At 47.4% G+C, this 26,934-nt stretch overlaps 1 protein-coding gene across 50 annotated transcripts in view; it reads right to left on the bottom strand.

Moving 5' to 3' along the window:
- DENND2B (DENN domain containing 2B) overlaps positions 1-26,934 on the bottom strand; it is a 176,813-nt gene that overhangs the window by 23,585 nt on the left and 126,294 nt on the right. For 37 of the 50 annotated variants that reach the window (XM_070626264.1, XM_070626261.1, XM_070626255.1 and 34 more), the window contains 2 exons: positions 11,184-12,440; positions 7,359-7,495 (listed from right to left, as the gene is read on the bottom strand). The exons of 4 other annotated variants lie outside the window; for them this stretch is intronic. In XM_070626264.1, coding sequence (XP_070482365.1) covers positions 7,359-7,495; positions 11,184-12,440 — 1,394 coding nt within the window. The remainder of the gene's footprint in view (positions 1-7,358; positions 7,496-11,183; positions 12,441-26,934) is intronic. 9 more of the 50 variants (XM_070626278.1, XM_070626277.1, XM_070626282.1 and 6 more) reach the window with 1 other exon arrangement.

Raw genomic sequence — 26,934 nt, forward strand, 5'->3', positions numbered from 1 at the left:
AAAAACCCCAGAGATATACAGTTCAAGGTAGGAAAGGCTTTCAGAGGTCACATGGCTGTCCCTTTACCAACTGCTCCCTGAGGACCCACTTTTGGGGGCTGGGTATGGAGGAATTCTAGAGAACTCTAGGAAAGGGGGCTTGACCAGGCCTCCCTCTCACTTGTTACACTGCTCAGCAACCCTTTAGGGCAGGTCTTTTGTCTGGTCCACTGAGGTAACCCCGGCACCAGAACAGTGATGAGCCAGTAGTGAGCGCTCAGGAATCACTTGTTCAATGAACCGCTCTTACTGGCGTCACTCTTACTTCCTCTACTGCTGACCTCAGCAAGAAGAGAATGATCATCAGTCCCTTTTGGAATAAACTCTCCTGCTGTGACACAGGGGAGGTGTGAAAGCTTTGAAAGGAGTCTGGGCCACAGAGGTCGGGGTATGGGAGAGTTCTTGCTTCTAAGGACTAACTTCTAAAGTCCCTGGCAGTAGGCAGAGTACTGGCACTGCCAAAAAATCTCAGAAAGTCCAAAGCACAGTCCCTGCCCTTGAAGAGAAGCCCCTTCCCATAAACCATACCCTCCTGCCCCTTTCCCTCCAACACATACCCGGCCTTTTTTTTTTTTGGAGGAAGATTAGCCTTGAACTAACATCTGTGCCCATCTTCCTCTACTTTACATGTGGGACGCTGCCACAGCATGGCTTGATAAGCAGTGCGTAGGTCTGCACCCAAGATCTGAACCAGGGAACCCTGGGCCGCCAAAGCACAGCGTGCAAACTTAACCGCTGTGCCACCAGGCCGGCCCTGGACTTTTCTAAAATACAAAAATATCATGAGCCAGGTCAGTCCTGGCTCAATCTTGCAGCAGAATCACAGTGGTGACAAGGTCCATGGGGACTATGAGTAAATACAGCCCTCAGCTCCCCTTTCCCTCATCCTTCCATATCCTCTCCTCCATATCAATGCCACTTATTTGGGACTTGGGACCTAGGTACCAGTATCCAGCATAAGGCTTTGCTGGAGGAGGCACACATGGTGAGAGCAGGGCTCACGCCAGCTTCTCTCTGCTCAGCAGCAGGACTGAGCTTGGTGATCACTGAGCCCCACAGATGTCTGGATGTGCCTTACACCCCAGGGGAGTTCAGATGCCACTTCTGAGGGAACAGGCAGAAGAAAGAGCTATACAACTAGAAACAAAGGCCACTAGGAGTGTAAGCTTTCCTAGGATAGGACACGGGAGAAAAACCAATCCATATATGTTTACAAATTTCTCAATTTCCAAAGTCAAGATCCCCCCAAACTGTGTATCTACTTATTTGTATCATGAAAAACCACAATGAATTTAGGAAACGCCTTTACAGAGGTGTAGGGGGAGATGTGAAGGGAAGATTTCAGTCACAGCTAATTAGACTGCCACGGGAGCAATATAGTTTTCCGTAACGAATGAGTCAAAGATGGGTCAAGAAAGGATTTGGGACTGGCTGAAGTGATTCCCAACACCAAGCAGAGTCCCCAGCAACTGAACAGACGTTTTCCTGTAACACAGTCATGCTGTGAAAATGACTTGTCTTCATTCCAGAGCCCTGACTAAGCAGAGCTGGCCCAGCAACCCTGCCTCCAGAAGCCAAATATCAAACCTGGCAACCCTTGCATGTTTTCTCCAGCCTACCCCACTGTGGGCACTTAGGGAGGAGTCAGGAGACTCTGTACTTCTTGGTCCCTCTCCAACATATATCCATTAGCGGTGAGGTGGGGGAATCAAGGACTGGAGAATGCCAGGACACACTCTTCCTGATCCTGTGAAACAGGACCAGAGCATCACTGTTCAGATGGGGGCAGAAAGAACATTTATTCCAAGCTCATCAAATCCAAACTGCCTTGGGCCAGATAACCAGCCAGAGTCCTTATAATCATCTGCTAACCTAGAGGATGACCTTGTCTCAAACTCCTTTAGATCAGAGTTTCTCCAAACTATTGACATTTTGGGCTGGATAATTCTTGTTGTGATGAACTGTCCTGTGCATCAGTAGGATGTTTAGCAACAACCCTGGACTCAATCCACTAGAAGACAGTAGCATGTCCTCAGGTCTAACAACTCAAAATGTCTCTAGACACTGTCAAATGTCCCCTGAGCAGATGGAGGGATAAATGGATGGACGGATGAATGGACAGACAGATGGACAGATGAATGATGGAAGGAAGGAAGGAAGAAAAGAAGGAACGGTGGGTGGATGGGTGGACAGGTGGATGGACAAATGAATGGATGGATGAAAGTGGCCCCCCATTAAGAACCACTGCTTCAGACAGATGTTTCTAAACTTCCTAACAGCTTCTGAGCACCATGACATGAGTCCTGAGGCAGACTCTCTTTTCCTCCATTCTTCTCTCCCACTCTTCTCCCTCCCTCTTTCCTTCTCTCCTTTCTTTCTTTCCCCAGAATCAGAGCTTTGAACATTGACACAAAATCCAAAGCTCCAAGAAACAGATGTAGGAGACAAAGACCCAGGGAAGTAGCAGATGCACAATCCTGACGCACATCAGAGACCACCTGGGAGAAAACAGTTGGGAACACCAGGTTCTCAAGATTAGTACTGCCTCTGGGAACTAAATTTCAGGAAAGCGTCAAATGCCTGTTCCTCCTGCCCGCCCTGACCTAACACCAGCCTCTTTCTTCTCCATTCTCTCTGATATAACCAGGCCACTGATCATTTCTCCAGGAATTGACTGCTGGCCCCCGCCCAAGCCCTGCCTCCCAGCCTGAGCTCGGGCCCTTCACAGCCCTAGTTCACCTGCTACGGTCTACTTCCTAGACTGTTCCCAACTACCTTTCTGGAGCTGTCTCAGAGATACTCCCAGTCATCTCTAGGTAGGAAGGCTGCCCAGAGGGTGCAGATGTGTGGAGACCAAGCTGGCCCTGAGTCCTAGAGCCACTAAACTGAACCTGCGCAGAGCAAATTAATACCAAAGCAAGGGCTCAGAGCTGGGAGAGGAAGAGGGCTGAGGAATAGCCCTCAGAATTCCCTCTGGGGAACTCCCTCCAGCAAGGCTGGAGAAGCTGGAGCTGAGTGGAGAAACACGGTGAAGATCTAGAGGGGCATGGATGGGAAACAGGAAGCCTGGCAGACTGCAAGACTCTCACCTGCATTCCTGCCCACATGGATTCCTTGAGGGCGGCCCACACTGCTCTTGGAGAGAGAAAAGAGGTAGGCCCTCTTCCCCAGAGGCCTGCCCTGAGCAGCCCCATCTCATCAAGCCCAGCTGGGGAATCCAGAGGTCTCAACCCTTCCCAGCTTTGCTGATGAGATAAGGGACAAGGGCATCGCCAAGAATTTCTGCTTTGCACTCTTTTAAAGGAGCTCATCAGAGCCCAAACTTGTCATACTGATTCTCTTGAAGGAAGAACCCAGCCCTACCCGGCCCTGCCCCCACTCCTCCCCACAGCTCCTTTGGTCATTAACCACATGTGCCAAATACCCTTTTCCCCCAAAACACACACACACAACTGGAACAACCAGTTAGGGAGGGGTGTGTGTGTATGTGCACAGGCACTGAGAATTTCTCCAAACAGAATCCTAAGCTTCCTGGACCACACCCACGGCTAGGGCCCTGAGTCTACAGCTTCCCTCCCCAGTCCTTTCCCGGTCCCAACCAGCTGCTTCTCCTGGTTCTCAGCCTCTTCCCCTCCCTCACACAGTGGAGAGAGGGCCAGGATAACGGCCCAACTCCTCCCACAACGCATAGCATATCAGATGGAGCCCTCTTAAGGGGCCAGTTGTTACCCACCCTCCAAGCCTGGACACCATTTCCCAGCTGCCCGGGCACCATTCCCTGGGCTGCACCTCTGGGCTGCAGCCTCTATGCTGTTAGGGGCCCTTTGTTTCTTACTGTTTCCCAGCCTGGGGAGAAATGAGAGAAGAAGATAGAGAAAGTGTAGGCTCAAAAAGCTTTGCAGTAAGGCTGACTGGCTCTGTACCCAGCTCCAACCCCACTCAAGTTCCTGGAAACTCTCCCTCAGCCCTAGCTAGCCGATGGGAGTGGGAATCTCTGCAGGAATGCAGCCCAGGCTCCTTGGGCAGGCGCCGAGGCCACTCCACATAACTCCCTAACAAGCTGCTTCCTTGGGTGCATTTTTAAGTGTCAGGCTCAGAATGCAAACGCTTTTAAGGCTTTGTAGAATAGCAGCATCTTCTAGGGGCAGATGTCAAATTGGACAGGCGAGAATTAACAGCCCCAGGAAGTAGTAAGGCAGTAACTTTATTTTTGAACCCGCCCCCCCCCCGACCCTACTGCAAATTAGCAGGACGAACCTCAGCCTGTTTTGGAGTGTCCCACCCCAGTTCTCCAGGCATCATGCCTTGTGTGGGCAGGAGGCCAACAAACTCCCCAAGGCCCCTCATTCAAGTCCACTGCCCACAGAGAAGACATGCTAGTCTGTGGGCCAACTGGCCCTCAACCTCTAACAGAGCAGGAACTTCGGTCCAGTCAGCTAGTCCCCAAGATCAAGACAGCACAGGAGCTCTCCCTGCCCCCACAACAGCCCCATTATCACCTACCCAAAACAAAGCTCCTTCTGTCCCCGCGCAAGTGAGGCAGCACAAGAGCTGGATAGTCCAAATGGAACCAGAAATGACCTTAACCTCACAGAGCACAGGCTGGAGCAAGAAGAAGGAGAAGGCTCCTGGGAAGTCAGAGGCACTGGTCAATCCGAGGCAAAAAGTGAAACTGACATTCAGAGCACAGCAGCAAGGGCCCCCCTAACACCTCTGGGGGGTCCAAATTCTTGGGCCTGTCTCCAGGGAAGGAGAAAGGGACAAAGGAACCAGAACCTAAGAGAGAGAGAGACATTCTTCCTTGTACTTCCCTCTAGCCTCTCTGGTCAGGTCTCGAACTTCAGACAGGGTTGCTGCGGGGGAGACAAAGGAGGAAAATGTGCGCAGGGCACAGAACTAACTACAGATGCTGAAGTCCATCCCACCCCCACCCCACAAGGCCTGGATCATTGCCCTGCCCTCCCTCCCACATCCTCCCATTACTCTTCCCCTACCCTCTGCACAAGCTCCAAGGGTCCAGAAGTTAGGTGAGCAGCTCAGGAACATGCCCCAGCTCCAAGATCAACCTGCATCAGCCCTCACCCCTAGCTCTAGCTCATCCATCCAAGAAGCTTCCAAACTGCTCCTATATTTTCTTGCCTCTTCATACATCTCAAAGTGGCAGAAAGTCCCGTCCACTGAGTGAGGAGACTGAGGCCCAGGCGCACGTGCCTCCCTCTTCCTTTTCTCTCTCACCTGACCTAGCAAGGCCCAGAGAACAGTTCTGTTGCCCAGGACAGTGCCTCCCCAAAATTCTCAACCCTCCCCCACCAGACAGTGCCCCCAAACAACCCCAAACAGAGCTCTGAAAGTAGAACTCTGGACAGGGAGTAATGGCTGAAGCATCCCTTTCTCTTATTTCAGTTCAGTAGATGCAAGAACATTCCCCCACTTGAAATCCCTGGGCAGCACAAAAGGGCTGCCAAAGCCTTCTCAGAGAAGAGAGAATAGTGACGACCACAGTGATGGCAGTGGCTGATATACTGGGGGAGGAAGAGCTGAAAACTATAGCCTCCTCTGCCCACTGCAGCAGCCACACTGGGTGCTCCCAAGGGCGCTGGGCAGCAACGACATGTTACAATTTCTTAGAAACTAGAGGAAATAAGAATACACCCTGTAACAGAGGTAGAGATGGAGATGGAGTTGTGCCTCTGATCCCCACAGCTCTTGATCTCAACTCTGGTGACCCATGCAAACAAAGCTTTTTCCCAGCGATGAGGGAAAAGGCCTCCCTCCCCAAATTCTTGCTGTTCTACGGATCTCACTCCCACAGTCCTCCTGTTATGACCTAATTTGGGATGGCTACATACTATACACAGTGTTCGTGGAAAAGCAGTGCCTGTGGATAGTGGGTCTGAGCATTGCTGCTGTCGCCCCAGAAATGCTGGCCCAGCTAGTTGTAAGGAGAAAACGATGAAACTGATGTCTCAGATCAAATGAGGGAATAGATGACCCTCTCTTCCTGAGATTCCACAGTCTCATAAGACTCTGGAGGGTTCTCCACTAGGGCCACTTCGCTAATGTGTTAACTAAGACCATGTTCTCCAGCCTCAAGGCCTAAGACAGAGATAAAACAGAGACAGAGACGAGAGATGGCGTGGTCAGGCGCACAAGCACACTGCTTCTCTTCTCTTCAGTGACCTGCGCTGACACACACACTGGACTTGAACGAAACTGAAGCCCCCACTGAAGAGAATGAGCCCAGAATTGAAATGAAAGCCAAAAATAAGCCCAACTCAGGCTAGACTATTGGTTTTTCACTGACCCTCTAATACAAGTTTGCCAAGACCAAGTCCTCCCAGTCGTTAGACGACAATTCTCTATGATGTCTTACATTTCTGACCTTCTAAGCAAGAGGAATTAACCTTTCTGGACTATCTTTTCAAAGATATTTATACAGCGAACAGCCTTGGAAGACAGAGACAGTGACTCCCTCCAGGGCAGAGGCAGATTAGTTTCCTGACCAGAATAATGGGATGTCTCCTTCTGGGGCAAAGGTTGGGCAGGTTTGCTAACAGCGCTTTGAAAAGATTGCGGTTTCCTAAGCTTGGGGACACAGACCCACTGTGTGTGCAGCCTCTCTACCTGGCCCTCCTCCACACTGCCCCATGGGACTCGAGCAAGGGAACCCATGTGAACAAAAGCTCATGCTGCCTCCTGCGCCACGAGTAATTGGTCCTTTGAGATATCTGTGAAACTGGAGCAGGCTAAACTTGTTAGCTTGCAAGCAGAGTAAAATCTCAGATGCTTTCACAGTTCTTGACACCACTTACCTTAAGGGAAGAGTGGGAGAGATATATATTAAGGATGAGGCACTGCTAGGTACTTTGATATATATTTTATCTCATTTAATCCTAACGATAATCCTACAAAGTATTATTATTATTATTGTTGTTGTTGTTGTTAACCTCATCATCATCATTTTATAAGAGAAAATAGAGGCCTGAGAAAGATGCGATTTGCCTAAGGACACACAGCTAAGGAAGGGCACCTGTTGGACTCCAAAGCCTTCTAAAAATAAAAGAAAGGGATGATGTGGTTTTCTCCTTTCGTGGTCCCAGACGTCCTTTGGGTTTCAGTTCATTCAAGCCCAGGCTTTAATCTCTTAGCTGCCCGGTCTTTGCTAAGCTGCTTTCTCTGATGTCCATTTCCTTGAAGTTCCAGAAGCTGGGCCATGTCTGCCCATGGTGAATGAAGTGGGACCGGGGAGTGTCCCTCCTGTTACTGTTCTTCTGCAGCCCCCAGAGACAACCCAGCCCACCACCTATGCCACTGCTTACCCACAATATCTTCATAGGCATTCTCTTCTAAAGTGCTTTTGGATCCAAACTTGGGTTGGCTCTCAGTACCATTCTCAGTGGGAGAAGAGGGGTACAGGGACTGGAGACTGGATGCATCCTCAAACTCAAAGGACTTTCTGCGAATAACAAGAGCGTGAGTCATTCCAGCTGAACGAGATTCCTGCTGCCTTGTTGGGGAATGCCCACAGACAACAGCAAAGACCAGAAGTCCTCTTCACAAAACCAGCTACTGAGCAAAGCATCAAGATGGATCCAAACTTACCACCCAAATGAAGAGACAGATGGTCTGAAAGGCCCCAGCCTGGGTGCCTGCAAATAATACCAATAACAACTACCACCACTGAAAACGGTGCTGCGTGTTAGATGCTGTGTCAAATGCTTTATATGTGTTATCTCGTTAACCTTCACAGTGCTCCTACTAGGTATTACAAACGAGGAGATGGAGGCTCAGGGAGCTAAAATGACCAAAGCAAGACTTGCCCAGGCTGTCTGACTCTAGGGTCTGAGCTTTTGACTTGGGCCTCCAAGCCCTGGAGAATATCCTCCTTGAAAAGCATCTGCCATTACCAAAGGAACTGAGTGCCTGATCTGCCTTCAGAGTCTCAACGTCATGTCTGCATCCTAGCAAGGGCTCTCAGACTGCACAGGCAGTAAGGGCTCAACACTGGACGGGTGATGCCCAGGGCTGTGTTTAGGGGTCAGGGAAGCTAGTGGTGGGTGGTTTGTTGAAACAGGAAGGGCTGAGCCCTCAAAAGAAATCACCCCACTTCTGAGGTAGAACTAGGAGGCCAATTTGCAGCCAGAAGCTACTTCCAAGACCAAGCTTCCCTTCAGCCAGTCACTTGCTCCTTCCCACTCCCCAAATAACCTTGCCCTGTACTGTAGAATTGCAAAACCACAGCTTGCCAGCTCCTCAGACACCTTGAGCCCACACTACTCTCTACTCCTCTCCTTCACCAGGGAGGTACTTCCCTCATCTAAGATGACCCCATCTGCATCTTCTCCCTCACCAAGGCAGGTCCCAGAAGTTCTCCTGAGGAGGGAGAGAAGGAAAGGACTGACTGAAGCCCTCCTCTCACCCATTAACACCTCCCTCCTCCTTGGGGAACCTTTCAGCCAACGAAGTCCTTTCTTGTTTAAGGAACAACTCCTCCTGAGAGCCCTGGGGTGCAAGTCAAGGACTGAAAATGTCCTAAACGCCACAGCTTGTTCTCAGCTTGCCTGGCTACTCGCAGCACTTGACACAACTGAACACTCTACGTTGGCACTCTCCTCCCTTCGCCTCGATGACACAGTCCCTCCTAGTTTTCAACCGCCTCTCTGGCAAGTACTTTTCAGGCTCTTATGAGGGATTCCCCCTTTCCACCTGCCTTTTAAATGCCAGGGTCTCTTGCAGTTCTGTCTTCAGGGCTCTTTTCCTTACTCTGTACTTCCTGGGGGCCAAATATTTATGGCCAACACCCTATCTGCCATTTCCACCATGATGACTCCCAAATCTGTCTCTGGCCCAGACTGCTCAACCGGTTAAATATGCAACAGCTGAGGGCAGTGGTTCTTGAATGTTGGTCCACAGACCACTGTTTGGTCTGAGACCAAGCTTTCACTGACATATACAGTGGAGTCAACACCTTATGCAGCTGGTTTTCAAGTCGGCAAACAAAACACAAATCATGTTCAGCCAAATTATCCTTGAAAATCCCTCAGGGAGGTACCACATTGAGGACCAACACACTGTCTTTCATTAAGACTAATATCATCAGTTTCTCCCCCAGATTTTTAAACAGATTTTTTTCTTTGGTTGAATACCAGAAGAAATATTTGGCTTGTATTTTTTTAAAAATAAAAAGCATATTAAATATAAGAATCATACCTGGCACAACAGAAACACACTCACCATCTCACGCTCCTTAGGGAAACATGCTCACTGTGTGGAAAGGCAAATAAAACAGCCTGTACTTTTTGAACCATTTCTTTTTTTCCAAGAGCACAGATTTAAATTTGCTAAGTTAATTCTTATATGAAGTGACTCCACCATATATGGTATATGTGTGTGTATATATTATATATAAATGAAATGTGTGTAGGAGTATATGTAAACCCTTCTGGCTGATGTACTCCCCCTCACCCCCTTTTCTCACCTACCTAACTGCTTTTTGCTCTTCTAAATTTAGCTAAGCAACTCCCTCTACGAGTAGGCCTCCCTCAGTCCCCAGTCTAATTTAGATGTCTCTTCCTCTGGGTCTCTGCAGCATCCTACACTGACACAGATCATGGCACACAGCACAGCATCTGTGATTTATTTGTGCATCTATCTCCTGCACCAGATCACAAACTTCTTGAACGGAAGAATCATGTCTTATTTGCCTGTGTACCCTTGACCAGCTCACAGCAAGCTCTAGATGGATGTTTGCAGAAATGGATGAATAAGGACAAAGCAAACACTCTTGGTAGGCTGTTAAAGACTTAAAGAATCAATGAGCCAGTTGGGGCAGGCAAAACATGGCATTATCTTTAGTCAAAGGCTCTTCTGGCTCATGGGCCTGAACCTTTGCCACGTCTTCCTCTCTGCACATGGCAGGAAAGTTTCTATATGAGATAGGTTATGCTTGATGAAGCCTTAATGGGGTCAGACTGAAGAATCCCCAGATGTGAAACAAACCTGAATGCCCACCTGACTTTGTGTTAGAAGAGAAAGGCAGTGAAGGGTGAGGGGATAGACCTTCCAAAGGAAGCTGGCTCCCAGCCTACTCGAATTCAGAGAACAAGATGCCTGTCAACTTTCACCAACTGCAGCAGCTCCAGCTCCCAAGTCACTATAATTGTGGAGATGGCCCAGGTAGTCCAGAGTCAGGAATGCTGAGACTAACCAGGAAACGAATGTGAGTTTCAGAAGAGGTCATTCTTGGACACGGCCAAGAGGTAGGTGAAATGTTCTTTCACTCCTTTTTCCACCAGTCTCCTCTTACAGGATCCAAGGATCCCCTCTTCATACAGACCCAGGATTCCTATACAGCTAGACAGCCCTCAGGAAAGAGGAAATCTTGTTAAATGTGTTGATACTACTGTGTTAGTGATAACATGCAGTATTCAGATAATGCTTCACTCAAAAAAATCAATCTCTTCTTTTTTTTTTGAGAAAGATTAGCCCTGAGCTAACTACTGCCAATCCTCCTCTTTTTGCTGAGGAAGACTGGCCCTGAGCTAACATCCGTGCCCATCTTCCTCTACTTTATACGTGAGACACCTACCACAGCATGGCTTTTTGCCAAGCGGTGCCATGTCCGCACCCGGGATCTGAACAAGCAAACCCCGGGCCACCGAGAAGTGGAACATGTGAACTTAACCGCTGCGCCACCGGGCCAGCCCCAAGAAATCAATTTTTAATGCCAGCATTTCAGGTAGTTGTGAGGTGGAGATCCTACTAGTCCTCAAGGAACTGCCTATTCTATCTAAAAGTAAGGTGGCCCTACCCTTCCCACAGAGGACTGAGGAAGTTTTGACAGGGCTGGTAAGTAATGCAGCCTGACTCTACTCCAAAGGCCAAACCAGCCAACATCTTCAGTACACAGCATCTGGAAGAATCGCTCTCACCCTCCCACTCACATTTAAGTATCCTGATCCTGCAAGAGCAGAACAACAATCTCTTTTTCACCTAACTAATGTTACCACCTAACAATTATTTGGTGCTTCAGAAATTATAAAGCACTATTGACAGTGACACACAACTACAATCTGCTCTTGCATCCTCCATTGAAAAGAAAGCCACTGTGCCCAGCTACAAGACACCGCAGGGGCATTCGTTACCTGCTCTGGGACTTGCGGTGACCACGCATGTCCTTCTTGGGTCTCCGGGTGACCGGTGGGGCTGGGGTGGAGGGCAGAGGGGGTGGAGCAGCAGGTATGGGTGAAGGAGGTAGACCATTGCTTGGCTTACTCTTGGGATTCTTGTCAGCCTCGTATTCAAAGGTGCGCTTGGGTTTGGGGACAGGGTTCACAGCGGGGTCAGCGGAGCTCTTCGATGGCAGCAGCTGGGGGCTCGAGCTATTTCCAGGGGTCCCTGGCTTTGTGGAGCCACTGCCTTCCCTCTCTGGGGGTGGGCCCGCCTCCCCCGCAACTCCAGCCACTCCTCCTGCCCGGCTGCCAGAGCTCACACTTGCACTCCCCGACAGTTCCTCCAAGGTGCCCAAGGTCCCAGTCTTTCTTCTCCCTCGGTCTACACTGTAGCAGCTGCTGGGGAGTTGGGGGAGTCCCCGGCCTGGCTGCTCCTTCAGGGCCTGTTCAATTTTCTGAATCCGACTCAGCACTGCTGAGCTCTCTTTCCTGCTGCCATGCCCCCTGAGGAAGGCACTGGGCTCACTCCGGCCTGGCCGTTTCTCCAGCCGGTAGAAAGAGTCCCGGACAGGGAGTGCCTCTCCTTCCTCCTCGGTCTCAGGGTAGGAACACTCGGAGAAGGTCCTGCTCATCCTCCGGAGGCCCTTGAAATCAAACGTCTTTTCTGAGCTGCAGGGAGACGGCACCACGCTGGGACAGCCCACACTGGGGCAGCCCTCACTGATCACCAACTCGCCCCCAGAGCCCTCCCGTTTTTCTCCACACATGCTCATCCTGGGTGAAGCATCGCGGCGACCCTCCCATGCTGAAATCTTCTCCCGGATGCCCAGGCTGTGGGTACGGGTGCCAGTGCGGTTCAGAAAGACACTCCGTGAGCCAGCAGCTGGCCCCAGGGACGGAGTGCTCTGGGCAAGGGGGAGGCAAGCAGCTACTCCCTCTACATCCTGGGCTGCCTCTTGGACATTCTCCTTCTGGTCCTCTCTCTTGCACACTGGGCTTCCGTCCAAAGAACTGAAGCTGGTGGCCTTGAGGGGACAGATGGGTGGTGAAGTGTCTGGGGAGGAAGCTTGAGGATTTTTGGGTGAAGGATCACGGGGGTGCCAGTCCTTGAGGAGCAGCCGGGAGCTGGAGTGGCTTGGGTACCTGCAGGCTGACGTTTCACTATCACTGAGGGGGTAGATGGGACTCCTTGGTGGGGAGAGAACTGGAGGTGGAGAGACTGACTGAGACCTAGAAGAAGAAAAAAATGGAAAAGAAGAGAAAATGACAGTTGAGTGGCCTGACAATCAGAGGCACTAGACTTCATTTTTAGAGAGCTCAGTATCTCCTTCCTGTAGCACTCTCAAGCTAAAAGTACTCTGTCCAAGTAACGCGCCTTCAAAGCTATCCTCAAGGAAAGAAACAGCTCCTTACCCACAGCAGGCCAAACTCAATGGGGCTCTCTGCCCAATTCATCCCCAGGGATCCTGAGTAATGCTGGAACACAAGCTGGTTCTGTGACAAGTGAGAGAATCCCAAGAGTCTCCATCTGCCACTTAGAGATCAGTAAGACCAGTGGTTTGCTGCTAAATGTTTAACAATCAGCTCTCTGGGGAAGAAAGCATAGATTTGTAGCATTTGCCAATTTCCGCAGTATAAATATTCCTACTGTCTGATTTCAAGTTACCAGTGTGACCTCACAGAATGTAGAGTTGGGAAGAGATGCTAATGGTCAGCTCTCATGAGCTACAAAGCATCTCCAGCACTTCACTTCCTGAAGTAGACCCAAATATACACTCAAGCCCTTTGATCTGTCTCCTTAACAAGCCCCTACCTCCCCTGAGACTTCTGCTACTGGACAGAAAATACTGCACCTCAGCTTGGGTCTTGGTCAGAATTCAGATCCCTGTAGGTCTCAAAAGGATCAGGAAGGCCCCTCAAGAAAGAGTCCTTTCTACTCTCTCAAAGAGGAGGTTAATGGGGAGGGGAGACCAACTCTTTAGGCAGCTCCAACCTCCAGCAGGCATCATAGCAAACAAGCACCAGCCATTTCCCAGCTCCAAATCCACATACAGATCTTATCGAATATCAGGAATAGTTCTACATAAAGGTTTTTACATATATTAACTCATTTAATCTTCATGAAAACTCTCTAATTATTTGCATTTTACAAACGAAAAACACTGAGGCATAGAAGGGTTAAATATCTCATCCAAGGTTCCTCAGCTGGGAAGTGGTGAAGTCAGGACAAGAACGTACACTATACTATGTTGCTTCTCTAAAGAGGAAGGTGTGGCCTCTGCCATTTTTGTGAACCACCCGGGGCCCCCAGACATAACTCATCAGAAACCCCCACAGCACCGGGCACAGCCCTGTCTCAAATGTAGCATCTCTACGTATCAGGAGACCTCTTGGTCTTCCCTACCAGACGATGATTTCTCCCAGACGGAGGGACATATTCACAGGGCTCAGTGAATGATGAACAAATAAAGAAGGGAAAAGGTAAAGGTGAGCTTACTGAAGAGAACCATGAGCATACTTCCTTTTCAGTACATTTTTCTAGTTGTCTACTAGGGCAATCACTGTCAACTTTCAGAATCCTTCCCAAACAGTTTGAATTCAAAGACAGCAGGGTTCTGCCAGCACTGCACATTACAAAGGTCTACCTGACCCTAATGCCATGGCCCTCAAAGCTAGGCGGTCCAGGTTTGCAGGCTCCAGAGTGCCATGCCATCCACAGGAAGGCAGCCAGCTGCCCCTGAGCCAGGCTGCTGTCACTGCTTGCTCACACACAGAAAACCCAGCTCGGGTGAGTCAGGGATTGGCCAACAATTCCCTGTTGGGTCATAGCCTCTGGCTGCCCCAGATCAACAGGAAACCTCAACATGCTTAAGTTGTTTTTAAAAGGGCAAGTCAAACAAGAGCCATCCCATGTGTACATGGGCACAGATGAGGGAAATTCGGTGCCCAGCCAAGCTGATGACCAAAGAGACTCTGCTTAGTAAGGAGGTGTGAAAAGAATTAGCCTCAGTGCTCCCTAGGGGAGGCAGCAGCAGGGTAATACACCAAGCTGAGCCTGGGGAGATCTCAACCGACTCACAATCGAGAGAGGTCTTAGATCCCTCATTTATTTTATAGAGCCACGGATGCAAAAGGCCATCAGTCCAGCCCTATAAGCCAATGAGTGTCTGGGCTACACAAAAGACTCTACGTCTCAGTTATTCTCAATGGGAGGTGAGAGAAGATGGCTCTAATAGAGGACACCTTATCATTTGTTTATTCACTCAGCAAATACTTAGTGAGTACCCACTATGTGCCAGGCTCTGCTCTGGGTGCTAGATACAAGAATAAACACAAGAGACAACAATTCATGTCCTTGTGAAGCTTACATTCTAATGGGAGATGAGAGGCACTTAATGAGACTCAGAATCTCTTAGGAAGCCATTTCAAACTACATATCCCTCCTCTCTCCAGACATTTTGATATATGTTCCCTGGGGATGTCTCCTCAAACCCCAAGGTGAGAATTTACCAGTCCATGGAGCCACTGCTACTTATGAGGGGTGTGGCATGGCTCCCATAGATGGGATAGAAAAAGGGTGAGGACTCTGGTCTGATTCTAGCATGCTCTCAGAAAGAATGATTCTATAACCTCCCTTAGTAGTTCCAGCATAAAGAAATCCCACAAGAAATTCTCTTGATGCCTGGCCTGCTTTAACTCTTGTGAAGGGTAAAATAGAGAAGAGACTGGCCCTTTCCTTTTAAGGTCCTGGTCTTCACATCATTGCTCATCTGTGGTCCAGAGCTGCAAGTGCTCCTTGCCCAGACTCCCACAGGCCAGGCCCAATGCACGTCAGTAACTCAGGATGGAAAAGGGGGCCTATACATGCTGACCTGGAGCCCAGGCACCCCTGGGTTAATGACAGAGAAGGCAGCACTCACTCACTCCAAGATCCTGGGGATAAATTTGTAAACAAAATAGATAAGGCCCTGCCTCATAGGGCTGCGATTCTCAACTGAGGGTAAAACTCACTGTTACTCTCCATATGTTTCTGATTCTATCCCTTATTAGGAACGTGATCATGGGCAAAGCTACTCACTCTCTCTCAGCTTCCAGTTTCAGTTCCTCAAAATTGTTCTAACTACATCACAGAGTTGTCATAATGGGCAAATGAGACCATGGATATGAAATGACGTCATACAGTGTAACTTAATAGGATTGTTAATTATCATTATTATTGTTTTTCATCAGGTTATGCTAGGCCAGTCATTCTCAATAGAGGGTAAGAACATCATTGTCTTAGGGTTCAGGTCTCAGTGTAGCCACTGACAAACTCCATGACTTTGAGTAAATAACTGTATCTTTCTAAGTTTCAGTTTCCTTATCTGTAAAATGGAGGTTAAAAGAATGCCTATCTCAGAGGATTGTTGTAAGGAACAGAACAATGCACGTCAAGTGTTGAACTCAGTGGCTACACACAGTGCTCAATCTTAGTTTGATAACTAACACTAACAAGGGGCTGATTATTCAGAAAAACTGCTTTGGAAACTTTTTCAAACAGCTTACCTCTGTCCTTGGATTGTAAACATTCAGGGTGGGAAAGGGAGGGTAAGGAGGAAATTGAATATGGCCATAAATTCTTTGCAGCTTTTTCTGCCCCTCGAATCTAAGGTTGACATTGTGATTTGCTTTGACCAATACAACATAGCGGAAATTAAGTTTTCCGAGTTCCAAACTTGTGGCCTCAAGAGGCCTTGCAGTTTCCCCCTTCACTCACTTGGAATCTTGCCCTAAGACTATCATGTAAGGAAGCTAGTCTAGTCTTTTAGAGGATGAGAGGCCATGTGGAGCATACGCAAGGCACCTCAGCCAAAAGCCAGCTACCACGTGAGTGAGGTCATCTTGAACACAGCTGAACCCAGCTACATAAGTGAGCCCAGGGAAAACCAGTAGGGAACTGCCCAGTGAATGCAGAGAAACATGAGGAATAATAAATCGTTCCAAGCCACTAAGTTTTAGGGTCGTCTACTACACCACAATAGTAGAATGATGCAGGTGGGAAAGGCCAGGCTTGCATATAACTGGCCCACCCTATCTCAGCGCAGAAGCACTGGCCTAGAGCCTTCCATCCCCATGCGTCTCTCCATCACTTCCCCACAGACAAGCTTCCAAGGTCTTGATGTTTGGATTGGCTCTCTCTCTCTCATTCACTACTAGAGGCTCTGGCACTATCTCGGGAGCCTCCCATTTCCTTGGAAACAGAGCTAGTTCTGTAATCCCAAGAATCAACTTAATCACTCTTTGCTCCCAGGTTGAGGGAGGGCTCAGGAGGATCTGTTACCTAGAGAACAGGGAAGCTTAAGGAGGAACACAATGGGGACTAGCAGTCAGGATGCCTGGTTCTTTGGAATGAAGAGTTTACACAGCAGGTGGCATCTCCTTGGCATGGATGGGAGAGAATGCTCACTCTTAGGCTTCAGTTTCACTCTCTAGTTGTTTCCCAGTTCTTCAAACTGAGGTTAGGAGTCAAAGTAAGACAATCCTCCTGTTGGACAGGGGAAACTATGGCCAAGAGAATGGCAGTGCCAGGATGCAAGCATTCTCAGGAAGCCAACCATTTAAGCAAAGTCTTCTTTTGGTTCTTGTCTCCCAGCTGCCACTGACAGTCTCAAGCTTCACTTCTTTAGGGTTCCCAGGACAGCTCCTTGCCAACCTTCTCTGAACCCTGAACATGGGAGCAAAGGAAGCCACCTATTACTCAGGTCACAGTTTCCCAGCTATACCAGGCTTGAAACACACCTTGGCTCTTCTAACCATTCAACCAATATTTATTGAGCACCAACGATATATATACCAAGTACTATCTTAGGCATTAAGGATCAACAGATACTAAAAATAGACAAAGTCTCTTTCTTGGGGCCAGCCCCAGTGACATAGTGGTTGGGTTCAGGCACTCCTCTTCAGTGGACAAGGGTTTGCGGGTTTGGATCCTGGCTGTGGACCTAGCACCACTCATCAAGCCATGCTGTGGCGGCATCCCACATAAAACAGAGGAAGGTTGGCAGAGATGTCAGCTCAGGGCCAATCTTCCTCACACACACACACACACACACACACACACACACACACAAAATAGATAAAAGTCTCTTTCTACAGGTAGCATTCTGGTGGAGGGAGAGAGCATGGCTTTATTTGTCTAGAGTGAACAGACAATAAACAAATACACACTAAGGGGCCAATGAAAAAAAATAAAGCAGAATAAAGGGCTAGAGTTTAATAGGAAGGGCCATGAGGGAAGGCCCCTCTGCCAGGGGAACATGGGAACATAACTTTAAGTAAGTTAGCAACGTATTTATCCAGGGGAGGAATGTTCCAGGCAGAAGGAGCAGTCGGGCAAAGGCTCAAACAATTGCATACTTGAAGTATTCCAGAGGAAGCGAGGAGGCCAGTGTGGCCAGAGTGGAGTGAGAAGAGGAGGAGTGAGCTGGAGATTAGTCAGAGAGGCACCAGAGGCCACATCATGGAGGATGCCATGGACTAATAATAAGACATAAGCTTTTACTCTGAGAGAGAACAGAAACTCTTGAAGAGGTTTGAACAGAAGAATGACAAGAACTGAGTTTGTATCAGAGAATGAAGTATAGGGATGCAAGAGTGACAGCACGGAGGTTATTTAAAGGCCACTGCAACAATCCAGACATGAGCTTAGGATGGCTTGGATTAGAATAGTAGCAGTAGAGATGGATCTATTTTGAGGGCTGTGCCAATAGGATTTGCTGATGGACTGGATGAAAGGTACGACAGACAAAGAGAAGTCAAGGATGACATCAAGATTAATGGCCTGAGCACCTAGTAGAAAGGAGTTAAGGTTATACATTTCAATTTGGGAGTCAGTAGTAGTATACAGATACTATTTTTTTTTTAATTTTATTTATTTATTTTTTTGGGGGGGGAAGATTAGCTCTGAGCTAACATCTGCTGCCAATCCTCCTCTTTTTGCTGAGGAACACTGGGCCTGAGCTAACATCCGTGCCCACCTTCCTCTATTTTATATGTGGGACACCTACCACAGCATGGCTTACCACGTGGTGCCATGTCTGCACCCGGGATCCGAATTGGCGAACCCTGGGCCACCAAAGTGGAACATGTGCACTTAACTGCTGCGCCACCGGGCTGGCCCCCAGATACTATTTAAACCTATATGACTAGATGAGATCATCCAGGAAGTAAGTGTAGCTAGAGAAGAAGTCCAAGGACTGAACCCTGGGGCATTCCAGTGTTTCAAGGTCAGGTGGAGGAGGAAGAATTAGCAACAGAGACTGACTGAGAAGCGCATGTTGTGAGGAAGGAAGAAAACCAAGAAGAGTGATGTCCTGAGACCTGCAAGAAATAGGGAGTGATGAACTGAGTCAAATCTGCGGACAATCCAGTTAAGAGACAGACTTGAGAAATAATCATTAGATTTGGCAACATGGAGGTCACTGTGACCTTGAGAAGAGAGATTTTGGAGGAGAGGTAGGAAAGAAAGCCTGACTGGAAAGAATTCAAGAAAATGGGAGAAGAGAAGTAAAGACCAAGAGTTCAGACAATTCTTTCAAAAGGTTTTCCTAAAAAAGAGAACAAGGAAATGAGGTGGTAGTTAAAGGAGAAAGCAGGGTAATAGAAGCATTCTGTTTGTTAATTTGAGCTAGGAGATAGTATAGCATGCTTGAATGATGACTGGAACATCCAGTAGAGAGGGAAAAGCTGTTGATACAGGACAAGAGGGGACAAACACAGGAGGAATGTCCTCGAACAGGCAGTGAAGGGGGTGGGGAGCCAATGCCCATCTAGAAGGGTTGGCCTTACACTGGAGAACCCCCTTTGCTCTTGTTCTCATTCACCTGGGCTGAGTGTCTTCTCACATGGTCTCATCCCTATGCTTTTTTGTGCTTCCTTCACCCCTAGTTTTTACTGCTGCTTCTATTTCCAACTCATTACATAGAGGGGAGAAAAGGTCCAGATTTGTTCTTTTTATCCCCCTTGGCTTTAAGCATCTGGATCCAGCTCCCTCCCCAAACACACTGATCTACCTGATGACTAAGTCCTATCAATTCTGCATCCTTCACATCTCTCAGATCTGTCCCCCTCCTTACCATCCGCACTGCGACTGCTACTTCCTTGGTTCAGATCTTACCTTTCACCAGGACTTTTAAAACAATCTCTTAACTTTTCTCTCTGCCTGCAATCTCAATCCAATTCCAGTGCATCCTCTCATCTTCTGACATCTTTCTAAAATACAAAACTGATCATGCTTGAAATTCCCCATTCTCTACAGAATAAAGGGCAAATTCACTGGCATGGATGACAAGCCTCCCATGATCTGGTCCCTACCTATTTTTCCTTTATCATCTCATACTGTCTTTTCCTCCATACAATCCTGCATCCCACCCTGAGCCACATCAAACTCTGCTTTTCACACCTCTAGGCCTTCACACATTCATTTCCTTTGCCTGGAATGCTGGCTTGTCCAGTTACATCTCTGTAGCTCAGCTGAAGTATAACCTCCTCTATGGAATCTCTCTTGACCCTACCCTTTTCACTCAGGCGGAGACGGCCAATTTCTGATGCCTTCATTGTGCCTAGGAAAATGTCCATTATGGTACTTATAACACTTTATTGGACTATATTGTTTCTTTACCTATCTCCCTTCTAGACTATGAGCAGACCTCCTTGAAGCTGGTGACCGTGTCTTGTTAATCTTGATATAGCCCTGCTCTTTGTACTGTATCTAGAATTCAGTAGAAATTAATATATTTGTGTTGAATGAGTGAAAAATAAATGGTTAAAACCTAGGTCTCCTTATGGCTGCCCAGGGCATGGTTCAGACTTCCTTGCCTCCCTCTTTGTGCCATATGACCTGAAGAACAACACAGAAAGGGACACAAAGCACTCAGAGCAGCCCAAGATGGCTGTCAATCCCCAAAGCCCTCTCTCATAAGGCAAAATTCATAGACTAGAGCAAGAGTCTAGAGACCTGGGTTCTTCTCTGGTCCTGGTTCCATCATTTCCTGGGTGTGCTCATGGGCAAGTCACCTAAACTCTCTGAGCCTCACGTTCTTTATCTATAAAGCATGGGGAAAACATTGCTCTGAGTATCCTCGCGTACTAGCTGTGTGACTGAGATGATGTAAATTTTAAAAGTGTTTGAACACTTACAAATGGTTCCCACGAAGGTAGACGAAATATAGAAGTAAATACAAAACAGCTAAAAGACACCTAAGACTCTGGTCTTCTCATCTCTCGCTCTTCAGTCTCAAACCCCAGAGTTTGCCCCAGGGAGGCAGACACTGTGAAACTGGGCACTTGTGCCACCACCTGTCAGCAGGCAGCCAATTCTGCTGCTCAACCCAGACGTGAATTCCAACACTGCAGCATATGACTGGCCAAAACCAACATTTGCAGGACAGGAAGTAAGATAAACAGATAAAAGGAGACAGAAAGAAGAAAAGGGGGAGAATGCAAAGGAAATTTAAAAGAAACAGAGGAGCATAAACACTCACACTCACAGACAAACATATAAGACAAGTGAGTAGGAAAGAAAGGGTATGAACTAAGGTGTAGAAAGAGAAACATACTTAACAAGAAAGAAGTGTGTGTGCGTGTGTGCACATAGACAGAAAATGAGAGTTAAAGTGCAAAATACATGCCCTTTCTTCTGGTATTTTTTCACAGGAACACGACCCAACTCTTCGATTAGTGACATGGGCCATTCTCAAGAAACACAGCAGGAAGCATTTGTGCCAAGGGATGCCCCATATACTGTCAAGTGCACCCAGGGACTTTTTTGAAGAGAAGGCTATTTTAGTCCTTGATGACAAGACAGTTCTGAACTCAGTATGTCCAAAGTTGCTTTTGTTCTGGCCACAGGCTTCTGAAAGCATCAGTATCAAAGAAGACCAGTTTAGACCAGTTGGGGAAGGTCCTAGGAACCCAGAAAAATAGCCCCAGAGGCTCCAAGATGGGCCAAGGGTTCCATGAAGTGAGCCTGTCTGCAGGTTAAGGTTACACAGGGCCCAGCTTCCAATATGCTCCCCATCCCTATTCAGCAGGTGTCAAGCCTGCTCGCAAATGAAACTGTCTGGGAGTTGGGCGTCTGCCATTCTAGGGCTGCTAGACTAAGGGGGCCGTTAGCTCAGTGGGCATCACCATCCTCCCGTCACTCAGCAACTGCCCCAACTCTGGAGATGGCATTCTTACTGTACTCCCCCGAGGCCATACTCCCAGGCACAGAGGAGGAGAAAAGGGAGAAAGGCTGCCTGAGTCCTATCAGCAAGTCCAGAACTTTGTTCCCCAGGCCAGAGCAGGGGCTCAACTCAGTAACTCCCTCATGTCCTCCTCTGGGACAGTCCTGATAAAAAGCCAAAGGTCAGGGTGACTGACACTCACAACTTAGCCATCCTGCTCCTGAAGCAACCTCATCTCAAAGAGGTGGAAGCCCACAACAGGGTCCAGGACAGCCTCGTCCTCCAAGTGGGGCCACATCCATGACCTCAAGAGTCTCCTGAGTCACCTTTCCACCTCCAGAAAGCACATCTAAGAATCTACCAAAGCCATACCTGCCTGCCCCCCAGCTGACTTCCAGGGAAGCACAAAAAGGACTGGTGAGCTCTTGTCTGGGTGGAACCCCAAGTCCTCTAAGAAGCAGCAGCAGCGAACACAGAGAGAGACTTTCCAAGGAGAAGCCCCCTCTGAGGCAGGTTAAAATCGATGCCTTACAGGAACATCCCAATGCCCTAGTCCAGTAAAACAGGACTGCTGTATAAAGCAGAACCAGGCACTGTGCAAAGCCAAGAGGAAGAAACGCAGTTCCAGGAAACCATGCTCAAGATACCCGCGATGGTTTAAAACATAGTCCCCAAATACTTTGATATGCCTCCTGTCAAAATGACCCCTTCTCTTGACTCTGGATTCTGTGACTGCTTGATCAACAGAATATGGCAAAAATGTGCCACAAGAAACCAGCAGTTTCTACTTCCTGTCTCCCATGCTGTGAGGAAGCCCAGGCCATGTGGAGAGGGCGCATGGAGGTGTTCTGACTGACTGTCCCAGCTGAGGTCCCGGCAACAGCCAGCATCAGCCCCCCGACATGTGAGGTAAGATGTCTCCAGGTAAGACCAGCCCCCAGCCACGGAGTCACCCTAAGCCCTGAAGTCTTTCCAGCCAAAGTCCTGGACATTGTGGGGCAGGGACCAGCTGCTCCTGCAGTGCTCTGTCTGAATTCCTAATCTAAAGAGTCTGTGAGCATAATAAAATGGTTGTTTTACACCATAAATTTTGGGGTGCTTATGTAGCAGTAGATAACTGGAACAGATTTTGGTACCTGGAAGTAGAGTGCTTTTGAAACAAAATCCTAAAACATTGATTAGGGCACTGAGTGACAGGCTAAAAGGAGGGGGTTAGGGGAAAACAAGAAATGCTTAGAAGCTAGAGGAAAGGGGACCCTCATAATGTCGAAAAGTCTGGTAATTCTGTCACCTGTGGTAACACGGAAAATAGGAAATACATCTAATAAATTAGATGAACTAGCTAAAGTTATTTCCAGGCAGAGTGCTGAAAGTGCCATCTGACTTCTAGCTGCCAAGAGAGGAGCCAAAAAGGGAAGTGTTCAGTTTTCAAGTGAAATTTAAAGAAAACATAAATGAGAAAGGGCTTTCAAGGTTAGAAAACAAAACTTGTTTCATTCTCAGTCTCTCTAGACAGGAAAAAATTCTCAAATTAAGAAATAGCTTCCAGATTGTGGTGACAGTTTTACAGAGTGTGTGTGTGTGTGTGTGTGTGAAGTCACCAAACTGTACACCTTAAATTGTACAGTTTATTGTACTTTAATCATCCCTCAATAAATCTTTAAAAAAAAAATTAGAGTGGGACTGAAAGATCCTTTGTCAAGACCTAAAAGAAGATTTAAAGTGTTGCCATAGACTTTACAGACAGACAGACAAAAGGTCTTGTAAGAATCTTAAGGATGGGCCTTGCAGAGTCTCTGTAAATAATAAGGCTTCTAAGACTCTTAAGAACTGTTGTCCCATAGCAATCTCACAGAGAACCCAAAGTACAAAGGGGCTCATCGTGAAGTGATTTGTACATGTACTTTTTTGTCTACTGCAATGGGTTATAAAGTGATTTATAAGAAACCCACAAAGTTTTTAAAGGAAGTGTATCAGCTGGAAATGAAAATAACAGAGACAATATAAAATGAAGACTTTGGATCCTTGAAATATTATGTGCATGAAGCACATGAGAAAACTACTCACCTGCAAAAATGGGACTACTTTCTATGGAAAAGGAAAGATGAGTTAGAGGGCAGAACCAAAACCCTGAGGATGGAACTAGAAACAAGGTAAATGACTCCCAGGCAATAGAACCAAGAATGAATCAAGAAATTGGCAACATGTGCCTCACTGAATATAAAAATTACAATGGACCAGTAACTGCTGGGTATCCTCCTATTTTCCCCTTTTTGAAGAAAACTATCTACAGTGGTTATCCTAGGCCTGTCTCACCAGTGTATTTCGGCTGGCAGATATATATCCTCTTTAGTTTATAGGTCTTCACATCAAGAGTAATAGTACTCAAGTAACTACACACAATGAAAGGTACCGTACCCCAAGAGTTTCATCTATACCTGGACCTGAATTAGATGATGAGATCTTAGACTTCAAGTTGATGTCATTAACAGGATGAGACTTGGGATCTTAGAAAAAGACTGAGTGTATTTTACGTTTGGGGAAGGACATGAATTTTTGTGACCAGAGAGCAGAGTGGCAGATTGGACTTTCCAAAGATAGCGACCACAACATATCCCATCTCATGTGCCCTTCTCACAATGTGATGTTGATCCTCTCAAGTGGGAACTATTTCCCCTCCCCTTGTATGATGCTGTGATTTATAATAAGAAATATATATTTGGTTTCTGTAGTGGTTTCTGGCACAGAGCTCCTAAAATGCTCGGAATTTCCTAAGTGACATCAGAGATAAAAAGTGTCTTTTGTTATGTTAATGAAATGACTTTTGGACCACACCTAAGGTTGGGGACTGGCTGCCAAGAAAACCAACCATGTGATTAGCAGGTTGGAACTTTCAGTCCCACACCCCTACACTTCCAGGGAGGGGAGAGGGGCTAGAGGTTGAATCAATCACTAATGGCCAATGATTTTATCAACCATGCCTATGTAAAGAAGCCTCCACAAAAACCCAAAAGGACAGGGTTCAGAGAACTTCCAGGTTAGTGAACCATAATGCTTCCTGTGCCACCCAGCTCAGCCCAAGTTCCATAGGAACAGAAGCTCCTTTGTTCAGGACTCGCCCTATGTATCCCTTCATCTGACTGTAGATTTGTATCCTTTAATATCCTTTGTAACAAACTGGTAATCTAGGGAGCAAACGGGTTTCCTGACTTCTGTGAGCCACTCTAGCAAATGAATGAACCCAAAGAGGGGGTCATGGGAGCCTCTGATTAATAGCCAGTTGATAACAACCTTGGCTTGCAATTGGCATCTGAAGTAGAAGGCAGTCTTATGGGACTGAGCCCCTAACCTATGGAATCTTATGCTATCTCTGGTAGACAGTGTCAGAATTGAGTTGAATTGTAGGACACTCAGCTGGTGTTGGAGAATTGCTTAGTGGTATGGGGGAAAACCCCACACACTTCCCTATGTTGGAACTGGAGTACAGAGCTCTTTACCTTGAACTCTGGCAGACTTTGCCATTGCCTTAATCAACAAAATAAAATAAAAAAAGACACTATGCAACTTGTAGGTCTAGGTCCTTAAAATGCCATGCATTTCTGCCTTGTTCTCTTGACATGTTCATTCTTGGAACCCAGTCGTCTTGCTGTGAAAGCACACAGCCAAATGCAGAGGCCACATGTAGGTGTTCCACAGCTGAGATCCCAGCTGACTGCCAGCATAAACAGTCAGATATGTAAGTGAACAAGCCTTCAGACTGATTCCAGCCTTTAGCCATTGAGTCACCTGCAACTTTCAAGCAACCCCAAATGATGCTACAAGGAATAGAGACAAGATTTCCCTAATGAGCCTATCCAAATTGCAATTTGTGAGCAAAATAAATGAATGTTAATGTTTTAAGCCACTAAGTTTAGGGTCATTTGTTACGCAGCAAGAAATAACTAGACCAATACTGACTGACACCATGGTTGGACTCTAAGAGGCATCTCAGGTAACAGGGGCGCTAAGGCCACAGGTCCCTCCTGAGAGGTGGCCTGCCATTGCCAGGACAGGCTCTGCAACACTATCTTTTACCCACAGCTACTACTCTCAGGAGATTTTTCTTCTTTGCAAGTTCTTACTCTCTTCCTGAAATCTAAGGCACAGGGTCCAAATCCGTACTCACCTTGGCAGTGGGACCTTAAGACCTCTCTGGATTTCACCATATTATAAACGAGGACCTCCCTTTGCACAGAAACCTGCAAATTTGAGTTGAAATTATGGTTCCACTGTCAATTAGCTATGTGAGTTTTACCTTCCTCATAGTAACATCAAGTAACTGAGCCAAATGAATCCCAAGATCCCCTCCAACTCTAACATTCCAAAAGAGTATGAGCTGGGCCTCCAAACGGTTCCAACTGAGTAGAAATAAGACCCACACAAATATCTACCATATGAGGTACTATATGATAAGTGCCATTAGGAGGCTCCAAACCAAGGGTTCTAAGAGTGAATGAATACAGACGGGAGGGGCATCCTTCCTAGCTGGGTAGTCAAGAAAAGCACTGGGAAGGAAGTAACACTTGCATCCAGACTGGCAGAAATGTAAGGTTTGCATTAGAGAGCAGTAAAAGATAAGGGTAGAAAAGAAAGACCAGGGCTTTTTATGAAAACCTCACAAGCCAGGCCAAGTTTGATCATATCACAGATGACAGTGGTTTTTGAGTAGAGAGATCCCAGTAATGTTTATAGGGAGGTGAACATAGTGTATAATGAAATAACAGAAGGATCAAGAGAGCTAGGCTTGAATTCTTCTTCCCATTAGCTTTGTCTCCTTGGGAGTACCTCTGTCTTCTCTGCGTCTCAGTTTCCCAATCTGTAAAACAAGTGGGTTAGACTGAATGAGCTCTAAGGTTCCTTTTCAGCTCTGCCTTTCTAAGAGTCTGTGGACTGAACAGAAAGAGAGTCCAAAGTCAACAAGACCCATTAGGAAGGTACCACAAGGACTCGAATAGTACAGCAGCCTATGTTCTAAAAAGCTGATCTCCCAGCCATCTAGTCAATTGGTCAACTAGTTACTGGTCAAATAGTTACTGTCTTCTACATACCAGGCATTGTTCCAGGCTTGGGAGAGACGGAAAGAAGTCAGTCAAAGTCATTGACCCCAGGAAGTCTACATTTTTACAGGCATCCAGGTTTCCTGCACCTATATTCAGAGGCAAGGTTCCCAAACACAATACTGACAGCCTGTATTTCCAAGTCACAATGACCTAGGTGCTGGAGCTTCATAGCGAAGAAGCTGTCGAGGAAATCCGCAGGCGTGACATGTCTTCCGAGAACAGCCCCACTGTTAGCCAGGTCTTACAGCACAAGCGAAATCTGAGAGATTTCATGTCTTCTGAGAACGGCCCCTGCTGTCAGCCAGGTCTTACAGCTCTCCCGAGAGCAAACAGTGGCAAAGATCGCCCCATCTACGTGGCAGAATTAGCTCTAAACATAACACTGCCTCGTTTTCAGGTCACCAAGCTGCTTCTAGTTCC

This window comes from Equus przewalskii, chromosome 6, assembly GCF_037783145.1.
Source record: "Equus przewalskii isolate Varuska chromosome 6, EquPr2, whole genome shotgun sequence".
In the NCBI taxonomy this organism is placed as follows: domain Eukaryota; kingdom Metazoa; phylum Chordata; class Mammalia; order Perissodactyla; family Equidae; genus Equus; species Equus przewalskii.